We start from the raw sequence: 27,304 nt of genomic DNA, 5'->3' as shown, positions 1-27,304 counted from the left end.
GCACGCTCGACAGGGAGGGAGCGGGCTAAAAGGTTGTCTTTCAAATCACTCTGCAGCAATTGGGTAGGTATACAACCAATCAGCGCAACGAATAGGCTCCTAGAGCGCCGGAAATCAGAGGATACGGTAGTTCGGTGAAGTCTTATTTATACAGTCAATGGGTGAAGCTCAAGTATATTACAGACATGTTAACAGAAAGATTATTCAGAGTCGGTGCTGATGGAGCTCAAAGACTGTTGTCGTTTTTGTTGTCGACCCTGGCAGAGAATTAAATTCGTTGCCGTGGGTTGTCTAGCGCGGCTAGGCTAGTTGTTTCCGGTTGTTTCTGTCAGAATCGTCGCGCCTCTGTCGTCACTTAGTTACGCCCGCCTTCTGACTCTACACTTCATGGTGATTCGTCCGGCCAGTTTTAGGAGCATCCAACCTCGAGCCTTATGGAGGGTAACTAGACCCACCCTGGCAGAGAATTAAATTCGTTGCCGTGGGTTGTCTAGCGCGGCTAGGCTACTCTTATGCTTCTGTAACTGTATTATCGATCTAAAACTCTTGAATAATTTCACAGCTTCTACAATCTCGAGCAACTGATTCGAGAAAAAATTTCTCTGTTTGGATCACTAAACCTATTTTGATTCTAATTGTTAGGGCTAATGAAGCAATAGCTCACAACATGAGCACAACAGTACTGTCATTACTGAAAATTTTTTGTGTCCAAATGTATGTTCTTTGTTTTTAAATAGAAGGGTTTATGCCGAAATACACATGACTAGATTTCAATCTATGTCAAGGATCATGGAAATTCAATAGTATTGTGATATTTTCTGATATAAATTGTCATATGTAGCTACAGTAAATTCTGCAATATTGATCGAATGCTAATCGCAAAACTGTTCCAGAACAAATATACTACCAGTCAAGCGCCAAACAATCCCATTTCTATGCAGCTTTAGCTATCTTCACCATAACAATACACAACATGCTGAGGGAAGACATCTGGTAACTACGTGAGAATTCTTTCCAAAAAAAAAAAAAAAAAAAGAGCTAAAAACCAAGCACAAGCCCAGTGTTCACCAGCGATGCTAAAGAATCAGATATTTTCATCTGAATCTGACTTCAACACCTCTGACTCTGTACAACCTGTGACTGTGGATGGGGCTACGGGGCAAGACTGCAGCCTCGGTAGTGCCAGAGGGCATCTCCGTGCTTCCATTAATAGAAAAACTTTCTCTGGCCACAATAATAGCTTTGGAACATCTCAGCCCTCCCGTGGACCTGCAGAGCCGAGCACACGTCGGCTAAATGTCACTCAGCAGGGTCCCATCATTTAAGAAAAATCACATTTTCCTGCAGAATGTGCTCACCTTAACCTCACATATTTCCCATCTAAAGTTTCTTGACGTCTGCATCCTCAAGGGACGTGTGACTGAACAGGAAATAGATGCATGACATTACATGAGACCTGCTGGGTTTTCTGGTGCAGGTACGAACTGAAGCCACCTGTTCAGGCCCCGAAGTGAGCTCTGTTTGTTTTGAAGTGAGCAAACAGCAACGTGATGACATTTGTGATGAATAGGGTGGGTGGTCTCACATGATTTAGAAGTGACTAGGAGGAGGGGGAAGGCAATAATGCCTAAACTGACAGATGGGACCCTTCTGTGTCCCCAATCTGGGGGAAACCAAGTCTTTACATCCAGCGAGCTGCTGCATGATCTAAAATTTAAAGGTAAACATGAGGTTTTGGTTTTCCCTTTTTATTTGAGTGCTGGAAGAACAGAGCACTGATCTCCTGCAGATAAACCTTTACAGACTGAAAGGTCATCGGGAAGTGTCCTTCTTGCTAATCAAATCGCCCTAAAGGCGAGTTTTGATCTTTTACAATCTGCTGAGATGCGAGGCCAGCCGGGCAAATGAACATCGGGCTGCTGGGTGCTCCACAGGGCAGCCTGCACCTGTCTATCACTCAACATTCACTGTCAGAGGTAAACACTGAGCTCCGTCTGCAGTGATCCTCGTCTCTGTGCAATATGTTACATTTGGCTGAAATGTGACACACCGCAGCTATTGAAGAGAATTTTAGTTTGGGACTAAAAGAAGTGGGAGAAATGTCTTTTGAGTGCTATTAAAAACATAATTTCTTTAACTGTAAATTTAAAAAAAAAAAACACTGAGCTACAGCCTTCATTTTCAGTGGTGCTGAGGCTCATATAATAAATACAGACACACTTAAAATCAAATAGCAATAAAAGAAGAATACATGGTTACATCAAATAAATTTTTCTTCAAGGCTATAAAGTGGAGGAACATGACCCTCCAACTCAGAGTAAATAGGAGTGATTCAGAAAATTCAGTTTAATGTCACGGATTTTAAACATTAACCAGCTTTGTAACCTTTGTGCCATATTGCACGCTGTGTTTGTAGAGCTAACGAAACAGAAAACATCAATAGAAACGTAGGATTTATGAGTTTATGTTTATGGACTCTGTGATTTAAAATGTGAGGTTTCTCAACGTTTAACTTGAAAAGCACAGACTAGATTTATAATCTGTGCTTGTGTCCTTGCTGTTAAATGTTCAGCTGCATGTTTCCTCTTTTTCTTTTCTCTCTTTTGTGTAAGTATTTGAATATTCACAGACATCAACCAGTGTCTGTTTAACTGCGATCAATAAACTCACATCAGCATTGCAAAATACTGCAGGCAACCTGCATCTAAGCCTCCTCTTTACTATAATCCATGTCTCAATTGTCTTAAGATTTATTCCTTTTAATTTAGAAGGGTTTAATTAGTTGAATTAATTAGAGGAGTTGCTTTTGACTTGGATTCACATGCAGCACCACAAGCTGATGTTTCTGGAAGGTCAAAGTTAAAAACCAATCGATTCACCCTCCGCTGGCTTCTATTAAAAGCTGCAAGTGTAAAACAGAGGCAAAACATCATGTGTTTTAGAATATTTAAAGAGTTTATAGCCTGCCTGCAAAAAGTAGGTTTTGAAAATGTGAGTGAAGATGTGGGAACAGCAGTTCTACAAACACAAACAAACAGATGCATAAAATGAAAACACACACACACACACCCTGCCTTCTATTTAAGCCATCCCCAGCTCTTACCCCCCAGTAAATATTCCCCCTCAGATGGCCTGGAAATAGGCTTTAATGTGCCCCCTAAAAGGGCTGAAACAGAAAACACACATCTGCCGTGTTTAGGTAAGCTGCAGTTGCCATGGTTACAGACGAGCGCTCGCTAAACAGTTGTGTGTCAAGCCATCATTGAGACAGAGCACTTGAGCTGCACACACACACAGCAGCATTGGCGTTTGCAAGTGAAAACAACAAGGAAGCAGAGGATGGCAGTTGGAGAGGATGTCACACTTCTGTTAGCAATATGTTGCCGTCAACGTTCACCGTCACGAGCGACTGAACTCAGGGTGAACGAATCGAAGATGACGTGGGAACGACCTAAGTTCAGCATGACTTTCATTTGGAGGTAGGTGAACAAAATGTGCCCAAAATCAGGGCTGAACAAAGCTGGTTGATTTTATTCCAGCTATTAAGCACTTACATATCAACACCATGAGGTTAAATGACCAAAAGCAGCTACACAAATAATGAGCACTTTTTTTCCAACTAAAGCACTTGACATCTAAATGTTTTTCACTTTAGCAAACCAGATATCTTTTCAGTTGTAGCTGCGATAATAAAAAATGTCTCCCATCCTCAGACACTCTTTGTTTTTCTTTTTACAGCTTTCGTACCACAAATGTGAACTAAGTGCTTCATTAATATTCCACATCAGACCATAATAGTTGAGTCTACGGCTCACCCAGCATTCATGATTAACAACCTCCACAAGCTGAGCCAACCGGAGATGCTGCACCACATTTAAGGGGGTGGGTGAAAGTGGGATCAAGCCCCGAGCACTGCGGCAAGCCTTGGCATAGTGCTCCCACTCATGCCATTTCATTTCATCACTCCTCGGTCTTAGCGCTTGCATTGCCAAGCGCTAATAGCCAAATCATCAAACACTCCTCTGAAATAAAAACTGTAAAAAGTAAAGCAGAATCTCCACCACACCAACGCTGTCCTTGCATGGTGTTTTCTCACAAGGCGGGGCAGGTTAGAGCAAGAAAAGGATCTGATAAGACCATACAATGTACAAAATGATAACATGTGGACGAAGAGGCATGCGCTCCCCCTGTCAACACACACGCCAGGCGCCATGGCAACCACTTCAACTTGACCAAATGCAACTGGTAAACTGTACATGTTCCTCCCTCCTCCGTCTTCCTGCATCTGTTTCTCTCTGCCGTCTGAGCATATTACAGTACTAGATTTATGGCCTTAACACACTTCTTCATTAAACTTTGCTTTGTTTTGATGCCTCCATGTCTGAGAGATAACCTACAAAGATATGCACATGAAAATGGTATATTTATGAGGGGGACAAGCAAGAATAAATTCAAGAAACATTCAAGCATACCCAATTAGTGGCTTTCCTGCTGCAAGCTCCACTGAGCAAGAACTTTGTCCCATAATAACAAATATATCTCACAGGATGAATAAACTACAAGGGAGTTCAGCCCGAGTGCGTCGCTGTCATGAGCAAGTTTGGGGGTGATCGACTGTCACGCTTCATCTCGCTTACATCTTAACCAACAGCCTGCTAATTGTCAGCTAAGGAAGCTCAAAATAATAATAATTATTAAACAAAGAATGAGTCTAAACTCACCAGAACTCTTCCTGTCAGTGTCTGAGCAGATATCATGACTCCAGCCCAGTCTTTGACCGACGTCATCCAGCCCACCTCGCTGGCCGTCGCGTCATCCTTGTCAGCGCGCTTTATGCCGTCGCCTGTGGTGATCCGATGGACCTCCTGAGGGAAAAAGATGAAGATAAAAGTCAAAACCGCACAAAGTTTAAGCGTAAATGACTCATTTAGAAATGATCTCCAAGAACGAAAAAGTCAGTTAAATGGTAGTATTTATATAGCACTTTTATCCAAAGCGCTTTACATGATACATCACATTCACCCATTCACCCACCGATGGCAGAAGCTGGCATGCAAGGCGCTAACCACGACCCACCAGGAGCAATTACGGGTTCGGTGTCCTGCTCAGGGACACCTCGACATGAGCTCGACGGGCCAGGGATCGAACCGGTTACAAGACGGACCTTCTAGTTACAAGACGGCCACTCTACCCACTGAGCTATGCCGCCTCATTGACTGCTACTAACTTACTATCGCGGCTGATACCTGACATTTTTTAGATTATTGGTAGCAACATTTTTATTAACCGATTACTGATCCATTAAATGTGCTATTTCAGGTCTGATGTAGCCACTTCTGTATGTCTGTAGTCACTCTGGGGTCTCAAATGTATATCGGTTCCTAATATTGGTCATCAGCCTTTCTTGATTGTCAATAATCAGCATCAAACCTAAAAAATTCTCATGTTATTCAATCTCTAATTGCTATTGAACAATAAATAATAATCTTTCATGCTGTTCTGTTTGTTCTTTTACCAGGCAAAAGGTGTGTTGTGTAGTTCAACTTTAACAATTTGTCTAATAAGAGATGTTATATTTCCTGTTCCGTCTCAACATATTCATATCCGTAGCTTCAGTGGTGGTAACGGATCCTTTCTTTGGCTTTCACCTCAAACTTCTTAAAAGATTAAACAAAATAACTGAAGAGGAACAGTGTTAGTATACTTAGTGTGTCACCTCTAATTGTTCACAATTTGAACATCTAAATATCTTTGGATTTTTTTTTTCTTCTTTTCCTCCTCCAGTTCCATTAACTTTGACCAAGCTTATGTTCTCCTAGTAGAGTCAGTAATATCTCATGTGACACTTGTTTCTGAGATCTGACACCTTGTTTTTGTTTGTGGCAGTTCATTGAGAATTCATCCAAGTTACAATACAAGAAACAGAGTGTTTCTGCAGAACGTAATGTAATATTATATATACTGCTATAACTTACAGCTAATGATAATAATATTATCATAAGCTGCAAGGTATGGCTCAAAAAAGGTTTAAAATTGCAGCCAATATAGTTTGCTCATTGTTTGTGGCACAGTTCTTGATTTAAATGAGCAAAAATGAAGCATTCTTCAATCACTCCACTTCAAATGCTCCAGTCAAAGGCAGCAGCATGATTTAGAGGATATATATCAGAGGTGAAATTACTTTGTTAGGCATGACTGGGTTTGTTTGAAAATATATTAGGATCTATAAATATTGATATACTGTATCTGCAATAATGACATTTTCCTTCCTTGGATAGTTTTGGCTATGAACTCGTTAACAGACTAACATTATCACTTTGCCATGTACAAATGGAAGTCCAACATTCACCCTGTTTTCGCTTCTATTTGTGTTCTCCTACAACACCTGAGAAAAATGTCTGGCTCTGCTAGCTGCTAAATGCTCCATTACATTTTCACCTGCTCGACACTAACTGTATCAGTCCGTTCTTTGGTATTGGAAGTAGGTTTCATTAGTGCTTTTCAGGAACTGTTGGCTACATTTTACACAATGTTGGTAAAAATTCTGACAGTAAACCAAAAGATTGCATTGTGGGTGTAAATACAAAAACTTCAGATTTAAGATTCTAAACACACTCAACAGACGTGAAGAAACTGCAGCACTGGCTAATAATCTTCTGTGGATTTGACCCTACAAGCTACGAACTTGATATATGTGCCCATTTCATTTATCATTAAAACAATATTGATTGGATCAGCTTTAATTTAACCCTCTGAACTCCCAGCAGCTTCTGGGTGTTTCTTGTGTCCAAAGAGTTTTTAATCACCGTGGGTGCATGTTTCCCTTCAATATAGTCCTAGTACGACATGGAAACGGCACAACCATACCTATGAGTAGAGAAAAATGTCTATGGGGCAGTTTAACAGCTATAATGCCACAAATGATTCAAAAGAAGAAAAAGAAGTTGTATTTCTGTGATTACTTTACAATTTAATTACAAAATTGAATCGTGTATAACTTCTAAATTGCCCCCAGATGTAATCAATACTGTAAAAAAAAAAGAAAAAAAAAAGAAATGGCAACTCTAAATACTATATAGATATTTTATTACCTGCGTTTTTAATTTGTTTCCATTCTTGTCTCCTCTCTGCTCTGTGTCAACACAGCCTGCAGTTCAGACCAGCTCAGCTTAAAAGTCCTTGCATGTTTGTTGTGACTGTTTGGTCACAGGTGAGTCACTAACGACTTCCTAGTTGGACCAAGGATTGCAGAATTTCAGATTTTGTTTAATTATTTCTTTTAGAGAATGTAGTCATGAAAAATGCTTTATTTTGAATGCTTATATTACAAATGTAACAAAGGGATTTTGATGAACTATCACAACTATAAACTTAGATTTGGTTAAGTTTCCCAAGAAAATGGCTTCAAAGACTGTTGAAAAAGTCAAAATCACATGATTTTCTCTTTCGCTGATTCTGGCTGGTGCAATTTTGGCAACAAGATGCCTTTCAAACTGGCCAGCTTGTTTTGGGGCTAACATAAGTAGCGTCACCTACCAAGATCCAAAATTTAACAGAAAGCATCCTCTAAGATTTTTGGTTTTCAAAACAAGATAAACCAAAAAATCTGCACTTCAAACACATAAATACATCCTTCCTAATATAGTGGCCAGGCTTGAGGCCTCCAAAATAAACCTACGCACATGCTTGCACACACGCATACAGTAAACATACAGAGAGGGAGCAGCAAAGAGACTCCAGGAGTGTATCCATGGCAGCCACTGAGCTCCTGGTGTTTCTGCTCCACTGAGTGGGCTGCCTGCCTGCCTGCCTGCCTGCCTGCCTGCCCGCCCGTCTTTCTGCCTGTCTGTCCGTCAGTCTGTTTGTCTGCTGGGACTGGCATGATTCACGGAGCAGGAAATCGAGACAGGATGCAGAGGTTAGCCGTGCTCCCTGATGAAACACCCCATAGCCTTGAGGCTAACAACTCAGAGTCTTTACCCCGGTGACATGCTTCTCCTCTTCTACCTTAATGGTGTCACACATCACTCTGAGGCCTCAATCCTGCAGCTACGCTCATCATATGTGATTTGTTGATGTTATTCTTATAGTTAGATTGCAAAAAGAGGGGGGGAGATGCAGTGCATATAATCACAGCCTATCCTATTACATGTGATGCTTCTGGAAGTTATTTATAACTTCACAATGCTGCTTTGCCATTTTTTGACCCGACCCTCGTGAACTTCTGATATTTTGTGATGAGCTTACACAAATCCAACCGACCTGCAGGTCAGCCCCGATGGCTCAAACTGCACATCACTACTGGCCACATGCAACTTTATCTTGAAAGGCACTGCATTTATAGCTGGACAAAAAGCCATTGTCCACTTTATTTTACCAGCAATTACTAACAGTTTAACCCACTAACAGTCTGCACATGACTTCCGTTCAGTCCACTAATGTATAGCTATAGCAACAAGCGCCATCCAGCAAGAATCTACGGAAGAAGGTCACTTATTGTCACACATTCAATGCAATGACCTCTATCTCTAGCAGCTCAGCTTTCACATTTTATTTAACATAAATGCCCTCCTTTATTGTACGCCCCGGTGAAATGCAAAGGAAAAATAGATACTGCACAGGCCTGATCTGTCCATTACTACAGCACTCTTTTTGTTGTGGTGTTTATACCCAAGATCTCAGCATGCTGCATTCTCCAGATGCAGAAAGGGCTTTTGTGTATGCCTGTAATAGGCCGGCTAGTTTCAAAGAACTCCCGGTATGCAACATGTGTTGTGCTTTCATGAAACCATAAATCTTTGTAAAGCTGGATGCGATGCAGCACCGATGAAATAAATGAAAGGATTAATCCATGGTTTACAAAACACAAATGAGGTACATGGCTGTGTTTAGTTCCAGGCAACAAAAAAGTGGTTAATTTGATATTAGAATTAATTACCTCTTTACACAGCCAAACTCTAATATAAGCTATTTTGCTCTGGCACTGCCACTGTGGTCCATAATCCATCCAAACACACAGAAATGAGGCACACAGGTGAAGCAGGAAACACTGCTGCCATAAATACTCACTAGAGCAGAAGTGTTTATTAATCCGCCGCTGGAAATGGTCCCCAACAGCACTTTAGTAACTTCTGTTTGAGTAATATTTACTGAAAACAGTGCCCAGTTGCTTTAGGAAATTACTGAGCCTGTTTAAAAGAAATTAAGTGGACATTTGTGAGCCGTTTATGAAGATTTACGTCTTTGGAAATCAATGCCATTGAGGCCGAGTGCTGCAGTAAGCAGTAGGGTTGGGTGTCAGAAAGTACTGAGAGATGGATTAACATAGCATTGTTGGTTCGGTCCTTTCATGGGATTTGTTGCAAATGCAGACAAAAAATGACTCATCCTGATTAATCCTTTAATAGTTTTTGGACAAAATGTTGGTCTGCTGCACAGAGGAATGAGCTGCATCTGGCTTTGGCTACATGGGGATCATTTGCTAACAGTTTACAGGATTTTTTTTGACAGTAAGAAGAATATAGAATATCACTGGATTTGTAGTTTAACAGAATCATTTAAAAATGAAAGTGGAGCACTCAAAAGTCCACCATAACTCCATGTTTTTATATGCAAAAGTGTCGAAATAAAGATGCTACAATTACATAAACATGCATATACTTCTTTAAGCATTGAAGACGGTAAGAAAGGTGCAAATTAAATCATACTGTACTGTAATATAATCAAATTTTCACTTTAGCTCCATGAGCATAAAAGCATCACTAGATAAAGCAAGTAACTATTAATAGTGTTTTATATAATGACATAATGTTATAAAGACTGCATTAATTTAAAAGCTTCTAAAGTGTAGGAAAGTTTTTAAGAGTCAGAAAATGTAAAAAGTGCAGTTAAGTACTAGAACATTGTGTAAAAATTCCAATTTCTCTGCTCACACAAAAACCCCACATTTTAGCTGTCTCCATTATAACTAAATATGCGGCTGCACAAAGAAATTCAATCATGTTCAGAGTCATTAATCAGAAACAAACAGACCACATTACACTTCCAATGGTCTGTCCAGAGTCCTGCAGCTAACCTGATAACACTATAATAACATGTCCAGTTCACTTAGCAGTTAATGCAGCCAACAAGATACAGGAGGGGAAATTCTGTCAAGCTGCAGTTAGAAACACCAGGCAACAGGTATCAGACAGACACTGTGTTCTTTATTATTTATCTCTTAACTGCACAGTTTAGTTCTAATTTGTGAACCCTATGTGCCCTTTGATAAAATAAAGAAATGGACAGGAACAACTGTTTTCCACTGTGAAACAAACCACTTTCCAAAGTTACATCATGTATTTTGAAAAAGAATCTTATCAGACAGGCTTTAAAAGAGAGCTTCTGGGAGAATTTAAGTCAAATCTTACTTCTGAATCCCCTTAAGGAGATCAGGGTGAGTGGATCAGACGATGTGGTCAGAGACTAAAAGGGAAGGAACACGCCGTTTGCCTTGTCGGTCAGCAGCCTCGTGAATTTGTGAAAACTATAAAGGAGCGTAAGCTACAGGCTTCTAGTCTCATGGTGGGATTAATAACACTGTGTCGTCTTGAGAATGAAAGATCGGAACAGTGAAGACATGCTTGTACTGTGTGCCAAATTACTTCAGAACAAATAGGGAAAAATTGCTTATAGGAGCAAAAGGAAATAAACAGAAGTATGTGTGTGAAGAGTGGATAAAAACAGACACTGTTACATAATCTATTCAGCATTCTGAACTCTTGACATTCCTTACAATCTACTAACAACAATCAATAAGATGTGCAGAATCTATTTTACGATGCAACATATCAAATGAAAACAATGGAAAGTTAAATAAAGTCATAAATTGCAAAACGTGACATTATCTTAGGACTTGTTTATTTTGTTATTAATGTTGGTAAGGATATTAATTTAGCTCACGGTAAAGTCATTAAACTAACCTGATACAGTACGTTTGACCTCACTATAAAAATATTAAAGGCATAATATACCGACCCTGTAAAGATGCAATAATAATGTGCTATGCAGTTTTCTATGCTTGACATTTCATAAAGTATGGTAGCACAGAAATAGAAGTGTCACTGCATTTAGCGTGGCATCATAGTACCATTGAACATCACTAAACAAACATGTTTTGGTAAATCTCAATACAAACATTTACATTTCTGTCCATAATTCCAACTGTTATGTAATATCACGTAAAATAATCTAGGGCTGTCTTTCCATAAAGGAGCATTTTGCTGATTTTATACGTAAGCACCATGGAGAGTGCCACTTCACAGTACTCTCAATAGTTTTTACAACTGCATCTATTTAAGTCTACGGTTGAAGAAGCTTTCCAAAGTCTGAGAAAATGCTCCTGCTAATGACAGTGAAGCCACCAGGGTTATCTTGATTTACACTGAAGACTCATAAATCTTGCACTACTAATTGGGAGTGTAGAGCTTCACAGGTGAGAACCTCTACATGCAGTACTGTCAAAAAAAAAAAAACAATATTCAGCAGCACTTTGGGAATTGTAGGATCCAGTGTTTCTGGACGTTAGGTCATGTTAAGGATGCTTCAGTTGTGACTATTCCTTTGTTATTTACAACTGCCCAAAATTTAAGCAGTATAATAGTAAATCATTGGAATGCTCCCTTAAAAATGTCTAAATACAAAAAATAAACATCAAATAAAGAAAATTTCGACTAAAACTAAATATACATAAAACCAAATCTAAACAATTTGCTCTAACTAGATTGCATCAAAAACAACTAACTGTATACTGACACAGTAGGAGTCAGAAGTATAAGAAGGAAGTTGTTTAACCCTCTAATTCACAAAACCTAGAGGTGGGTTTGAAAAGGAATGTTTTCTTTTCCAAAATGCAAAAATTACACCATTTATTAAAACCAGAAACTGTAAAAACAGAAAGAACCCTTGGATTTTCAACCTGACTGACGGTCATCGATGAAAAGCTCCAAATCTAAACTTAAAAACATTTCATCAAAATAATATTTTAAGCATCTTATTTGAAAGAAAAAAAAAGTAAAAAAGAATTCACTGTACTGTTGTCTGTACTGGGATGAACTGCAGGCTGTGTTGTATTTTGCAGTTTGTGTAATTTGTGAAATTCGACTTTTTGAAAGAGTTTTATTTTCTTTTTCTGTGATTTGTGGCACTATACTATATAGTAGACGTTTTCAGTTCTCTATACTTCTAGCTGTGGTTGTGCTGTTTTCACAGAGTTGCAGGATTTTACATTGCAGTGAGGAAGGCGGTCACAGTGAATGAAAATATGACGAGAGCAAAGAAAACATCCAGAAACTGCTTGGGGTTCAGAAACTGCTTGGGGTTCAGAGGGTTGAAGCTAAAAGTAATTGAATATTGAATTTATATACACACAAACAAAAAGTACTGGTGTCTGTAATACATTTGGTACTGTTGATAAAGTAAGTCCAAGTGATGGACAGTGTGTCGATTCTTTGTTTTCTCTGAAAAACACTTCACTTTGAAGTGCGTTTCTTGACTAACAACTCAATGAAACACTTAACCTGACGTATTTATCCGACAGCGCACTTCCCTGTGTTAACGAATAAAGTGTCAGTCTGTGTGGAGGGAAGCGATCGCGGTTAAGTGGCCTTAATTGGCATCCTGCTGTTCTCCCCCAGCATTTAATGACCAAATCTAAAAATGTGCGCTGAAAATACATCGGCCACGATATTTTTAATGCCACTAAAAGCAGAGTTCAAAGATTAATCATTTGTGACTCATGACATACCACTGTCCAATTATTCTCTAAAAGGGTCACGTGGCTGATTTCATCTTAAGGCCACATGCAGGAAGATACCTCCCATGTGAAGCTGAAGCGCTGTGTTTTTGACGTTTAAATCTCTTCCAGAAAAAAAAAAAAACAGCACAACTTTGATTCATTACAAATTATTAAGTGTACAGCTGATGTCATGCTTACTTTTGTGCTAGCTGTCCACTTAGTTTTAGACTTAGACATCAAGAGGGTTCAGCTGTCTTCCACTGGACTTTAGTTTAATGAAACAAAAATAGATGAGATACATTTTTAATGGCACCAGAAGAGTACATGTCGTCATTACAGCTACTCAGGCAGCACATCTCCTCTTTGTCACTTTGATCAGTAGTCTTAGCCTCCAAATTTAGGTTCCACTATCTTGGATAAATCCAGTCTTCCTGACACCAGAGGTCATTCATCAACACTGTTAGCCTATTCTCAGGATCCACCAGGATCATTTCTCAAAGGCTGAGCGCATTAAACGAGAATAGAACATGTGGCTTGTGACACAATTTCTCGAAAAACGAATCAATTATTTAAACACATATTAATATAAATCACATTAATAATGAACCAAGACGTTCTCTGAGCAGGAAAAACTTCTTGAAATATCCGAGTCTCATAACCGATCTGCGCTGTATGAAGAAAGACTATTTGTGTCACATATGGCACTTAAACCCATGCTCCTCCAATCAAGGAATCACAGACTGAATGAACATAGTTATTTAGTTAATATCTACATGAACTGATATCGACATCAAAGTGGGGAATAAACTGACCCCTCAGTCAGCAGCTGTGGTGTGAAGAAATGAATGCTGTGTGGATGAGAAGACGAAATTGCACTATTTATGAATATGTTATTTGGAATCTACAGCATCCAAAGTGGATGAATAGTTTGTGCAGTTATAAGACAGTGAAATGCAACTCAGACAATCAGTTATAATGAATCATTAAGAGGAATTTGTGATATTTTTTGCTTTTTGAAAACACATATTTGAGAGGATTTATACAAAAAATTAATCACACATATATTAATATGTAAATCAAAAACATTTCCTGTAACACTTATTAACAGCACCAAGTGCATCTTTTGTCTTCCTGCCTGTCAAAAAGCAGTAGGCTATGGCACAGTCGAGATGTTTAGCATTTGTGTTAATCTGAGACCTGTTGGATCCCAGATGGCGCAATGGCAGCCAAACTGCAACATGCTGTTTGTATTATGCAATGCGAGTATCTGATACTTGCCTAACTAATTACACAGCCAATTAAACAGACATCACAAGGAATATATTAGGAATCTTTTTCAAGTCTTTACAAAGACGACCGATGAGCCAAGTTGCAGAGAAGACTGTCAAAAGAGTGAGTGTCTGGATGTTCAAAAAATTATCCTGCCTTCAAGTGTTTCTTCTTCATGCTGATGTGGGTGTGTTGCATTCAAGTGCTTCTGGCTGAAGATAAAACGAAATGGACAAATCAGATTTTTTATAAAATAAATCCATGCAGAAAAGAAAAAGCTTGTTTCAGAGAGGGTTAGCAGAAATGTATTATTGCTAAAGCAATTTCAGAGCTGATGTCAGTGTAGTGTCGCATTAATATTAACTTTGTCTGACCTGTTGGACTTTCCTGTGTGTGCGAGACTCTGCTACTCCAAATTCGTAATTACCACTGTTCGATCAGAAGCACTTACCTGGTAATTACTATATTTCAGACCCAGCTTAAGAGCAACATTAGGGCTGCAACTAACTTTTATTTTCATTGTTGATTAAACTCTATTGTTGATTAGATTTGCTCTATAAAATGTCAGAAAATGGTGAAAAATGTCGATCTGTGTTTCTCAAAGCTCAAGATGACGTCCTCAAATGTCTTGTTTTGTCCATTACCCAAAGATATTCAGCTTAATGTCAGAGTATAGAAACAAGAAAATATTCGCATTTAGAAACTAGAATCAGAGAATTTTTAGGTTGTTTTTCTTTTAAAAAAATGTTTAAACTGATTATCATAATAGTTGGCGAATAATTAAATAGTCGACAACTACTTGTACACCTGTCGATTTGACGGTGGTGAAGCCCTAAGCATCACACACTTGCCGTCTTAGTGGAGCACACAGAGACTGTTTGGAGACTGGGAGAGGGCCAATGCCAACATCCTAATGCTTGCCATGGTTACCATCTTACCTAATGTTAGCAGGCTAAAGTATCAAGACTGACCTAATTATGGCACTTTATTATAGGGCTCAACAGTCTTTAGAATGTATCTTTTAGGGATCATAAATATTTGCAGCAAAGCATCACTCCATCCAGTACTTGTCAGAACACTCAAAACTAAAGCTGTAAACCTCATTGTGATCTTAAATCAGGAATGTCAAAATTTGAACAACTACCTTCAATGGGAACATGAATGTCTGTACTAAATATCACATGAATCCATCCAAGAGTTTTTTCAGTTTGAATAAAAATAGTGGATTGAACAAACAACACTCCGTCAGCTATAATAACATCCTTCATACTGACAGGTCTCTTTCACTACCTTCACCAACTAAGACATTGGCCAATGATATTTATTTTTGTCAGGCTCCTGGTTGATATGTGGTCTCTCAAACCTACATCAGTCCTCCTGAACACATAACTGAGTAAACAACGAAACAAATTTCTACAAAGAAACTTCAACATGACTGAGGAGCTGCCACAATCCGTCATCCTCCCCATTGTGAGTACAGTGGCTTTTATAATGAAAACAATTTCTCTCTCCTTCCTAGACAGATAATAGCAGTCATTCATCAGAACCTCACAGATGACGAGTTTCATCGATTACCATCTGACTGGGAGGACAGAGCCACTGAGATGGAGGCTCAGTCTCAGAGACGCAAGAGCTGTCAGAACAGAACAGAACTGGGCAGCAAAGGCCCCGCAGAGAGGCAAAACAAACTGAAAATCAGAGGAGGAGGAAACGGATTATCAACTCCCATCTAGGAACAATGCACTGAAAGCCTCCATGTTTGGGCTGCTAATGACATGCACAGACTGGGGTGTGGGGGGGGGGGGGGGGGGGGGGGGTGTTCCTCCAGCACAACCTGTCACATCTCACAGCCTAGACAACTGCATAACAGAGAGAGATTTACTCTTATAATGAAATCCTTTGCTTGCTAGTTGCTTAGCAACAAAAATACTGATTCATATTGCACATACCGTATGCGCCTGACACTGCATTTCTGACACTTTGGAGGAAGGTTGATTCTTGGATGAGAAAAAGAGGGCGAGAAGAAGACAGGGCAGGAGTTACGAAATGAATGCCAGGAGAGCAAAAGGCAGCGAGGGGGAGATTGGAAGTGAAAGGATGACCCGTCTCTGGCTAACTCCCACAGAGTAGCACAACAGGTTGGTGGAGCTCAGCAGCTTCACTTGGCAAAATCTGAACAAAAACACAAAATCTGACTGCTCTCTTGTATTCACACATGAACACAGTTCGACCGTGGACTCTGAAATGAACAGCCTCATCCTGATTTGTTTTCACAGAGGTATTTCTGTTCCACTTTCATGCATCTATAAATAAAACCAAGTAGCAAGCTCATGGATTCTTTTGATTAAGCTTAAATGCTTAGCAAATACAAAATGAACTGATCTTTCATTTAAGTCATTTATTAAACAAAAATAAGTCAAAGATTTTCTTATTTCTGCTTTTCAAATGGGAGGATTTGCTGTTTCTATCTTATATCATGACAAATTTCATGCAGATAGTGGCAAAAATCAACCTCCACAGTATTGTATTGTTCTCTAATGAGCTCTTTTCTCTCTGCCATCTTTTCACCCTCACCCCAACCGGTCGAGGCAGACATCAGCCCTGCCTTAGCCTGGTTCTGCTGGAGTTTTTGTTTCTTTTAAAATTCAAGTATTTTTCTTTCCGCTTTTGCCAAACAGTTTGCTCAAAAAAGAATCTTCCAGTTTGGATATGTTGGGTTTCTCTCTATAATGTAATACTCTAAGATCTTCACATTGCTGTGGGAACTGACGCAATTTAAATAAAACTGAACTTACCTGAGTTGACGTATTTGAATATATTGGTAAGCAGCACCTTGGGCTCGGGTTTGTAACTCACAATTAGCATTTTTCTGAAATATTTTTGAAAATGTCAAACAATAAGTGATTAACTAAATAACCAAATACATCAACAGATTAATCACCGATTTAAGCCATTTTAGCTGCAGCCTTAATTGCTACCACTTTCAACCAAAGCATGGAAATGCTACACACATTGCAAAAGGTCAGTACCACCCTGCATGCAGCAGCCTTTGCCATTTCTTCTCCTCCTCCTTCAAAGTGCCTGTCTGAGAAATGAATGCACATACATTAAAACAAACCACATCTCTAGCACCTTTATCAGCGAGTCCGTGTTTATCTTTCAGCGTTTGAGGAAGGGTATAAACTATATTTTACTCAAAAACATGCAGTTTATAAATCTTGAATTATATCTGATTAATGCTCAGTTGAGTAAAACACATTTTCCTTATGCAGGACTTTTGCTAAATATGCTAGTAGTACCTGTCTTAAATGTGGAAACAGGTGATGGGCCATGTGTCCCTGACAGACAAAACTATTCCTGACTTTTGGAAAGAAATCAGACAATGTACTGCACCATTAACCACTGAAGTCCACGCAGCAAATGGCACTAACCTCAGATGATGTTGAATATAAAATACTAAGGATGGGTTTGTTGCCATTTTTAAATAGTTTACTGAATCACATGCGAAGTTGGTCGTGCTTTACCATTTTCACCTTTAATTTCTTCTTGCTTCTGTGGTTTAATCCAAATTATAAAAAAATATCTTTTCTTTTGGAATTTTGTGTGATGCACACAATATTTTAAAAAAGACCGTCAAAAAAGATTAAACATGTTTTCCCAATATGTGCCCCTGTTACTCTGGATAACTAGAACACACAGTGACCAGACATTCAATAGAAAGTAACTGCAGTGCAAAATGCTCACAGCAAGACCTGTGGATTATCCAGAGTAAGTGAAATATTGCTTCTGGAAAACAAGAAATAAATCTGCCCTCTTTCCAGCAGCACAGTTGAACTTCTATTCCCCTTGAGTGGATTAGAGTAGAGGAAGAAATCTCAGACAGGTATTTCAGACCAAATAAAACTATCCGCAAAGTATTTCTCACTATTAGGTGAGAAAGTATCTGTCATTTTAAAAGAATTGGCACAATTAAATATAAATGGTTTCGTAATATAAGCATTTCACAATCCTTGGGACTTGCTTATGTGCTAAATCATTAATAACCAACCTACTGGAACAAATATAAGATGATCCACCAACAAGTGTCAGCTGCACTTATCACTACACCTGCTCAAACTGAATATGATTCCTTCATCAGTATTCAATCCCATCTCACTGTTACTGTATGTGACATAAACCAAGAATAGCAGAGTTCATTATTCAGAGCCATGCACAGTGCTCTCTTTCCATGGGGCCTCCACACAGATTTAATTACAAGCCCATTTCATAAATCAAACTGGCTGGACACACTGTTGTCACGCATTGGCTGCTACACACAAACCCTGTGTCGAATTTCACTGCTGGAGCGCTGCTTCTCTGACATGACATACCTTCTTTTTGGTGTTACAGTGGCAGCACACAGTCCACAGGTATTTGAGAGTTCTCCACAGGAGGATTATGAAGAGACCCCCAAAGAAAGTGACCATGGAGGAGGCGAGGAAAGCCCACCACATCCGCTGGCCGTTGCTGTCACAGGGCACATCTGGTGAGAGGGGGATGATCACGTTCATCATCTTGGAGATGTGGATGGACGGATCCGGGTTGAATTTCTCCCGGTTTTTCGGCATTATCGACTTATGGTCACCTGCCAGCCACCCCCCCTTCAAAAACAAACAAATCAACTCAACTCGAGATTCAGGCGCTTTGGGGAGCTCCGGCCAGCGCCCCCTGATGCCCCAACGGCTCAGGCATGTTCAGTCAACCACCCTCCGCTCCTCTGCCTTCTCATCTGGCTCCACTGGAAGCCAAGACGTGAAAAAAAGTTGAGTCGACGGCAGTCACACGCACAGCAATATAAACTTCCCTTCAAATCAAGATAGCAGCCGTGCGCCTGGCGATGCGCTTTCAGGGCTGGAATAGCGCGTCATCCGTTTGATCTGTGCGTAAAAATCATATTTAAAAAAAAAAACAAAAACCCGTAAATCTCTCGCTTTTTCCGGCAGTCCCTACGAATAAAACTGGAGATTTTAAGATTATTAGAGTGGAGAGTCGCGCTGTCCTCGCCAGCCGATGGACTCACTCCTCCACCTTGTTGAGCGGCGCAGCTTTCGGCAGGTCCGCTACTGGCGCTCCGCACGGCGCACTGTTGAATGCGCTCCTCCGCGTTTAAGGCTCGCAATTTGTCATATCCTTATCGGCGAAATCGGTTGCAGAAAACACAAATATTATCGGTAATTCTCGCTCTCCGACTCCAGCGCCTGCCTGCCACATCCATTTGTTGGAAGATGGCATCGCAGATTTACAGGTAGCGGAGGAGGAGCCATCAATAGCAGACGTCGATGCTTATCTGGATGTCTGGTTATTTATAGTGACCGCTTCATCAATTTTTTATGATTGTAACTTTGTGGTTGCAGCCACCTTCCTTTGAAAGTATGACTGTGGAGACACCTAGTTCCGAAATTATTCATTTTCAAACTCAGTTTTCTCCAACTGGTGTCCCACATTATCTGATTATAAAACACTTTACTGGGTTCTAAATTCTAGGATTTGCAATTTAATCGTCAATAGAAGTCACAAAATAGAAACAGAGGGAATAAATAACATCATACTTTCATGGTGTATAAATCATCCTCCTGAAAGTATGAACTCAGTACTTCAAGTGACACATTTCAGCTTCCAGTAAAAACCTCCTCCTTTTGGAATATAACTAATGTCAAAGTACACGGATATATCAGTAAACAGAAGTTTTCACTTAGACTGGGCAGCGGTAAAGTACTAAAATAATATCTTACAATTCCTCACTTACAGTGGTGAATTCCTCCCCCTCGTGGACAAACAGTGGATTGATCATTGAGGTTCCACTTGTGGCGTTTTCTTGACAATTACCAGCCTTCAAAATCTGTCATCTGTGGAAATGACCTCAGGTAAACACAAACTATTTTAAAACAGAAAAACACACAACTTGCAGTCCATTAACTGTGCTCGGTTTTTAATATTTCATAAGAAACCTTCATTTGGAGAAAAACCTGCCCTAAAGTGTTTCATCTGACTTGAAGGTGAAATGTTGATTTTACTGAAAATTCAAGATGTGCATGTGTTTAGCTGACAGCCAACCATGAACCAGAAATGAAGCGTCCCTTCTTAAACAAACAAACAAAAAATCCACTTGACAAAGAGGAACAACGTTGGCAATACCAGTAGAACACACGAACCCAGGCTAAATGGTTAAAACTCACAAACCTGCTGGATGATTTACCATGGAAGTTGTAGTGTTAATAAATTCAAGAGTGTATAGGGATTAACCAATATTTTTAGCTTGGCACAATATTATGTTCGAGGACTGAAATGAAAAAAAGAATGGTGCATTCAGACAACATAACAAAAACACAAGACTGCAACATAATGTGAAGGAAGCAAATCTGCCACAGCTTCTCCTCTATAAATAAGAACATTAATAGTAAAATATCATCCTTCCTATTAACTAGACAACTACATTTGTATAACAAAAGGTTCATAACCAACATCTTTGATTTGATTAGATAAATTAAATGGCAGGAAAATGCGTATAAATATAGACAAAGGAACACAGTGGTCCATTTAAACTTCATTTCAAGAATAAGGTTTTCAGTTTGCGCCGATCTTGACTTCTTGTGGTCCGACATGTTCATGGGAAAAAGTGGGATTAAAGGAGTGCTACTAGATATGAGGGAGGATAAAACATTCAAGTATTAAATACTAGTGTAAACAAATCTATCTGCAGTACAGTACATTACTATTGTAGTGGGAATATTGCATGATCATCATCAGTGCTGATATTGGAATATGAGGAAAAAGTATTGGACGCTAAATCATGTATGTGTCTGCGGCGTACCGATTTATTCTGTATCCCATAATAAAAATCACACCCTGTCTAGTGTTTATGCGCAACATGTAGTGAGGTGAGATTTCTATGGTGCTCCATCTGGAATCCACAGCACTTTACTCTGTTCCTGCTCCACGATGGTCATGATCTGAGTGCAAATGTAGGAGACGCTGCCTCCTTGGACAACGCCTGCAACACAGTGAGGGTGGGGAAGAATATTTACAAGTGGAGTGTTAAGCATGTAGATCAGATAAGGCTCCATTTTTCTACTAAATGTCAATATGTAGGGCTGCAGCTAGTTATAGTAGTTTTATTATACATTTGTTTTGACCAACTGATGAACTGTTTGCCTATAAAATGTCAAAACTGAAAAATGTAGATTAGCAACTAATGAATTTGTCATTGTCTTCTGATTATTTTCTTGATTCATTTAGTCTGAAAATGCCGTAATAGTAAATTCACCCAGTGTCAAAATTGATTACACAAAGAAACCCTCACAACTGAGAAGCTACCAAAAGTAAACAATGAAGAAACTCAATAGAATTGTTTATTAATTTCTTTAAATTCACTTACTGGTCCATTGTTTTAGCTTTAGTGTATATATATATATATATATATATATATATATATATATGCACATTCCAAGTTCAATAGCCCGGTGTGTATTTGTTATGCTTGTATTATCAGATCAGCAGTAAAAAACCCAAAGTTTATCAGTTAATATAAATTAAATATGCTATAAATGAGGCAAGCACCAAATCCTTGGTGATCAATTCAATCTCACCATTTCATGCTCTCTTGGACCAACAGGAGTGTGGAGCCATGATTGATTTCAGGTCTGGACATTGGCAATGAACTAGTACTCAGATGTGATCAGCTCCACTTAACACTATGTACCACCTCACAGTCACATTTATAGCTGATCATAATTACAGTGCTCATCACTGTGGCCTGAACTGGCTGACTCCCTCTCCCTGTTAGAAGGGATCAGTGGTGGTATGTGTTCATTTACAAAGCTCTTCCCCATACATTGTCTCCTTTAATACAGCCATTAATCTGCTGGACAGTTTGGGCTCTCAGAGTGGCGGCTGCTCCAGATAGAAAACTTTAACTCTGACCTGTGAAAGAACTCAGAGACACTGTGCTCCAAAACCTCAGATAACCTCCAGACATCATAAAAAAACTAAAGCTCTGCTCCACAGTGTACATAAACAGTAATCCCTACTCCCTGTTCAGGGAATGTTGGTTATTCCTCCACTGGGAACGTCCTGCAATGTTACCAACACAGACATCACTTTTTCCATGTGTTACCATGGTAACACTGTAGATATCTGTTGATGCTCCCTTGTAACTTTTACACTGCTGCAATAAAATCTTAAATATATTTTAAAACAAAAAGCTGATACCAGTATGAAACATGCTACTGAAATGTATGAAACTTGCAAATTTACGTGATTTTCAAGATTACACAGCTATGCAGGTCAAGCTAATGTTTTTAAGCCTGCTAGCAGACTAGTTAGATCTTGTTTCCCTATAGACACTAGAGTGATTTATAAAGTATTTGATAATTGGCATTTTTAGGTCACTTAACCGCCTAAATAGTCACATCAAAGATGATAAATTTAGTTACAATAGCAGTACCGACATCTGTATACCTCTTTGCAAATCCTCATTGGCAAATTAGTGTCAAACCCTGCAGTGGTGCTCAAATTATTCCGTCTCTGTAAGGCTAAAATAATTTATATGCTAATTCTTGTATCCAAACTAGCCGGAATGCATTTCCACCAACCTGTGAAGAAGCGGCTGTACTCCTGTTCTACTTTCTGTGCCGCCTCAAACTGCTCCTTGGAATGTTTCTGTGAGAGTTTATCCCGCAGGTACAAAGGGTCCTTCTGCTCTCTGAGGAGACAACATCCGCAGCCCGTCAGCATCCTTGAAAACCTCACTTCACACAGACTCATAACAAGGCGCAATAGCAGTGCAACAAACAAGGCAGAGTTTCTTGGAACCCATGAATGATTTTTTTTTAAATGAGTTATCTTGAGATTACACTGGATGTCATCATGTCATTAAAATAGCAACAATTTTCTTGTTTATTTCTTAAACAGTTGTAAATTATGTTTGTAAGCTTTGAAGAAGTTGTCAGTAAGTATTTTTTTGAGTCCTACAAGAACGTAAACTTCAGCATTTTAATATACGTATCGTAAAGGATCTAATGTTCAAAATCTGAAAGCTCTTCATCCAGAGATGTAAATTAATTCACCCTAATTCCACTGCATGGTCACATTTGCATTGAAAACAACTGGACATTAGACAGTATCTGCAGCACAGCATATTTAAATGGTAAATGGTTGTATTTATATAGCGCTTTTATCCAAAGCGCTTTACATGATACGTCACATTCACCCATTCACACACACTGATGGCGGGAGCTGCCATGCAAGGTGCTAACCACGACCCATCAGGAGCAATTAGGGGTTCAATGTCTTGCTCAGGGACACCTCGAGATGAGCAAGACGGGCCGGGGATCGAACAGCCACTCTACCCACTGAGCTATGCAGACAATGACATCATCTAGTAAAGTAAATTAAAGGAAATGATTAAGAAATGCTACTGAGAAGTATTGATACAACAGTCTTTTTGCCTAATTCGGTAAAATATGTACCATGATTATTGGTATTCATATCAACAGCATGTTATCATATTGAAGCAAAATATATTGTAAAGTCATTAGAAATATTCAAATTCAGTTGCAACATAGCCAAGAATGGGCTACAATGTTTATGATTTAAAGGAAATATCAACATAGCTGGTAGCTGAAATCTGTCATTTCTACCCATCAGTCTACCAGCACAGGCTCAGTGAAATCTCTCTACTTTAAAGCCTTTCAGCCCACTCAGTCGCTCCACATCTACACGTATTCTTGAGACGGAGTCATGTGATTGCCGGTCTTCATCTTCCACTGGGAGCCTCTGACCTAACCCAGAATCACGCTCCCGTCTCTCCCCGGTACTCAGTATGCAGTCAACATATTGGTCTGCTGATGCCTCCCAGAGGATAAAAACCCAGGGACGAAAAAGAAAAGAAAAAGAAAACCTTGAGCTTCTGTCAGTCGCTGCAGCAGGCAAGCGGTGGGAGGTGTTTGTGTGTATGTGGAAACTGCAGCGGGTGGGGGCGGGTGGAGTGCTTTAGCCACCCACGCCACAGAGCGGAGCCACAGACTCTGCGAGCCCCTCCCTGGACAGCTGGCACTCAGCTGATGACAGTGAAGGCTTAGCAGGAATCAATCTCAAACATGTTTGCCTGCTGCACCGTTTCATAGATTTGTGGGCGCGTGTGTGTGTGTGTGTGAGTGGTCGAGAAAGCCTGTTCCTGCCAGACCTGAGAGCGACCTCATTTGTGTCTGTGTGTGTGTCTGTGCATAAAGTACTATGTTGAGGCTTCAGCAGATTTAATCTTCCCCATGTGATTACAAATGAAAAAGCAGTGGGGTCTTTGAGATATCACCATCAGCCAATGAAAACCCCAGCAGGCAATTAGTTTTTGTTATGTGTAGATAAATATGATTACAGCAGCAAGGCTTCTGCATGTCAATTTCCTGAATGTCTGTTTTGACACAAAAAATGAAAGTAATCAAGAATCATACTTCCTGGCATGGGAAGTGGCAGAAACATGGGGCAGCTTTTTTTTTTTTTTTCTTTCAAGACATACAATCGAATCATTCTAACAAATTAATTCAATGTCCAGTCAGTTGAGATTAACAGATGATTACATTAGATGCTACAAACACTAAAGTGTATTGTATGTTAATGACTTATGAGCATTAATGTTTTTGTATTTGAAAATCCTCTGGCCTAGATTTCTGTAAAACGACATTTTTCTGAAAATAATTATCCTCATAAACAGCCTCCAGGAGCAAAACCGTTGAATGAATTTTCTCTGAACTTGAAATGTAATTGGGTAAACAGCAGTGGTGCCAAAACACAGTACACTTGACATGTCTTCGAGCAAGAAATAATAATAAAAAGAAACAAAAAACATGTGAAACAAATGTCTTCAAAGGCATGAGATTACTCACTTTATCTGCTTGGCATTTTTGTAGCGAATGAATATGACGATTGGGTAGATGTGAACGCTGTGAAGACGTTCGATGGCGTGAGGGGCAATGTCAAGTAAACAGTGACAGTCCTATGAGAGAAAATGACAGAACAGTGCGTGAGAGATGGGGGCGGTGGTTCAAAGCAGAATGTTGCAGATAATACAGCAGTTGGTAGAGTTTGGAAGCATAATTAACATCCAGCATGAAACAAAACTGAAGATGCATTTTGGATTTATTCAGATCAGGCTGTCAGATATGTAGGCAAAGCAGTTGGTGCAGCTTACAAACTCCAAACTTGAACAAATCGTGATAAGAATAATAAAAACATCCTTTGAAATCTCTAATCAAGCAGTTAAGATATATTTTGATGAGTTTTAAAGTTGAACCATGATGCTTTATTTGCAATTTCAGACAAATATTACACCAGAATACTGATTTTCTGTTAGGTTCTCCAAAGACCCAGAGACACTTGCCTCTAATTTGCAGTCTAAGGTTATAAAGACAGTGTGTGAACAAACTTAGCAGTTCTGAAACTCAAAAACACAATTATTTTTGAAGTTCTGGTCCAAAGATGCCTCACTGACGGTTCTAATAGATCATAATACACAGTGATATTCTGTTACCTTCTCTGTGATCTCTTTTATTGATGCAACAGTTGTCACGTCAAAGTGGCCGCTCCTCCGTTTGTAGTCAATGAACACACAATCTTTTACCCCACGCTCTATTGCCTGCTGAGACGCCTTCATAATTTCTGCAAGTAAAATGAATAAACATTTTAATAAACTGTACATTTTACAGATTTAGCTCTCTCTCCAATTAATACCTTGTTCCTATTTAAGTAGTTCTCAGTAGAATCACAAACTGTGTGTATGAGCTCACCAGGCAGACAGCGGCAGAATTTGGCAGGAGCCTCCTTTACCAGCATGTCCTTACTGGCCTCCACTAAAGGACCCAACACCAGCACTGGTCTAGGTGACGAACACTCCACCTTCTGAACGCGCTGGTACATCAGGCTCACTCCATCTAACCAGGAGATGCAGAAATACACTTCATTCCAAAATACACAAGACGGCATGGGGATACAGCCGCTGTTAATAACCAAAGTTATGAACTTCTGTATCCGGGGAAAGGTTCTGTTGAGCCCACATGCTTTTTATAGAACAACCGTGCTTTATAGTCACACTTATCTCAGAGCTGCCTGACAAATCTGAATACAAATAATTTATGTTAAGACACCGTGAAGCACATTTGCATCCTTAAAGGACAATTTACTTTTTATTACTGATTAAAGACTGTTAAGAGCTCTACTGGAGTACATCTGTGAAAAGGTGTGTGAAGTCTGACAAACTGACAGTTATGAGTGTGAAGATGAAATCTGGGGGTGAAGAATTAGTAAGAGAGAACATCAGAAAATTAGATCCTCCTCCACACTCAAATCTTTGACCAAACTTCCTGTTGTCGGATTCATCTGTGCATAATTTTGGATCCAGCTGTCAACAACAAAGATGCAGAAGAATGTATGGAATAACATTATCTGATGCTGCAACAGCAATTTTGAACTGTTTTGGAGACTGCAATGCTAAAATTGAGGGACTATCCTTTTAAGTAAACAATCTGAATGTTCATCCGCCACACACACACACTCTGGAATCCATTATTCTCGTTGACTCATTATGCCACTCGACTTGGACATTTCTAATGAAGTGGCACAGTTGAGGATGTCTTACCCTCTGTGATGGGTAAAGAATCTGTGCTTATGGCATCCAGAGCCGTGAGGTCCTTGCCATCCTTGGATCCGCTGCGTTTGTGCTTTAACCTGCGACGGAAGAACGACCTCCGAGCAGCGGCAGAAAGCGTCTTGCTGGTGCCATTGTCATCTTTCATATCAGCCATGCTGTGTCTTCTGTAGAACTCCTGATCCATCCTGATGGAGAAATATCAGCATGAACTCAAATGGAATCAAACTGCTCTTTAACCTTGACAAACAGATTTATGAGGACTCGAATAAAAAGGAAATGAAAAATTATGTGTTTGGTGTGAGGAATTACCGAATCTGAGTTATAAGCTGAACTTACATGTATTTACTTGGAATCTGCCCTTTCTCCAGCTTCTGTGCCTTTTCATCTAGTTGCCAGGCCATCCAGTAGCCAAAATTGCCGTTTGGTAATGTGTCTTCAACATACAGGATGTCATCCTTCTTAAAGCTCAGTTCCTGCTCTACTTCTGCCACCTTCTCATAAAGTGCTCTGACCAAGGATGAACGACAGAACAGTTAATACGAACACATTCCTTCACCTTTGGTTAAACAAGAGTATCAAGA

At 39.6% G+C, this 27,304-nt stretch overlaps 2 protein-coding genes across 4 annotated transcripts in view; both read right to left on the bottom strand.

Moving 5' to 3' along the window:
- The window catches only part of LOC110958237 (calcium-activated potassium channel subunit alpha-1), a 104,984-nt gene extending 85,618 nt beyond the window's left edge, over nucleotides 1-19,366 (bottom strand). The window contains 2 exon segments of the mRNA XM_051939055.1: nucleotides 4,722-4,865; nucleotides 18,415-19,366. Coding sequence (XP_051795015.1) covers nucleotides 4,722-4,865; nucleotides 18,415-18,651 — 381 coding nt within the window. The 5' untranslated portion in view covers nucleotides 18,652-19,366.
- A 629-nt stretch (nucleotides 19,367-19,995) lies between these two features.
- LOC110958239 (disks large homolog 5-like) overlaps nucleotides 19,996-27,304 on the bottom strand; it is a 46,813-nt gene continuing 39,504 nt past the window's right edge. For all 3 annotated transcript variants that reach the window (XM_051939436.1, XM_022204686.2, XM_051939437.1), the window contains 7 exons: nucleotides 27,060-27,230; nucleotides 26,712-26,908; nucleotides 25,864-26,007; nucleotides 25,608-25,735; nucleotides 24,964-25,073; nucleotides 22,675-22,784; nucleotides 19,996-21,074 (listed from right to left, as the gene is read on the bottom strand). In XM_051939436.1, the coding sequence (XP_051795396.1) occupies nucleotides 20,971-21,074; nucleotides 22,675-22,784; nucleotides 24,964-25,073; nucleotides 25,608-25,735; nucleotides 25,864-26,007; nucleotides 26,712-26,908; nucleotides 27,060-27,230 (964 nt within the window). In that variant the 3' untranslated portion in view covers nucleotides 19,996-20,970. The remainder of the gene's footprint in view (nucleotides 21,075-22,674; nucleotides 22,785-24,963; nucleotides 25,074-25,607; nucleotides 25,736-25,863; nucleotides 26,008-26,711; nucleotides 26,909-27,059; nucleotides 27,231-27,304) is intronic.

Source organism: Acanthochromis polyacanthus, chromosome 19 (genome assembly GCF_021347895.1).
Source record: "Acanthochromis polyacanthus isolate Apoly-LR-REF ecotype Palm Island chromosome 19, KAUST_Apoly_ChrSc, whole genome shotgun sequence".
NCBI classification, from domain to species: Eukaryota; Metazoa; Chordata; class Actinopteri; family Pomacentridae; genus Acanthochromis; species Acanthochromis polyacanthus.
Note: the sequence above shows the minus strand (reverse complement) of the source record. Positions and strands in the feature narration are given on the sequence as shown.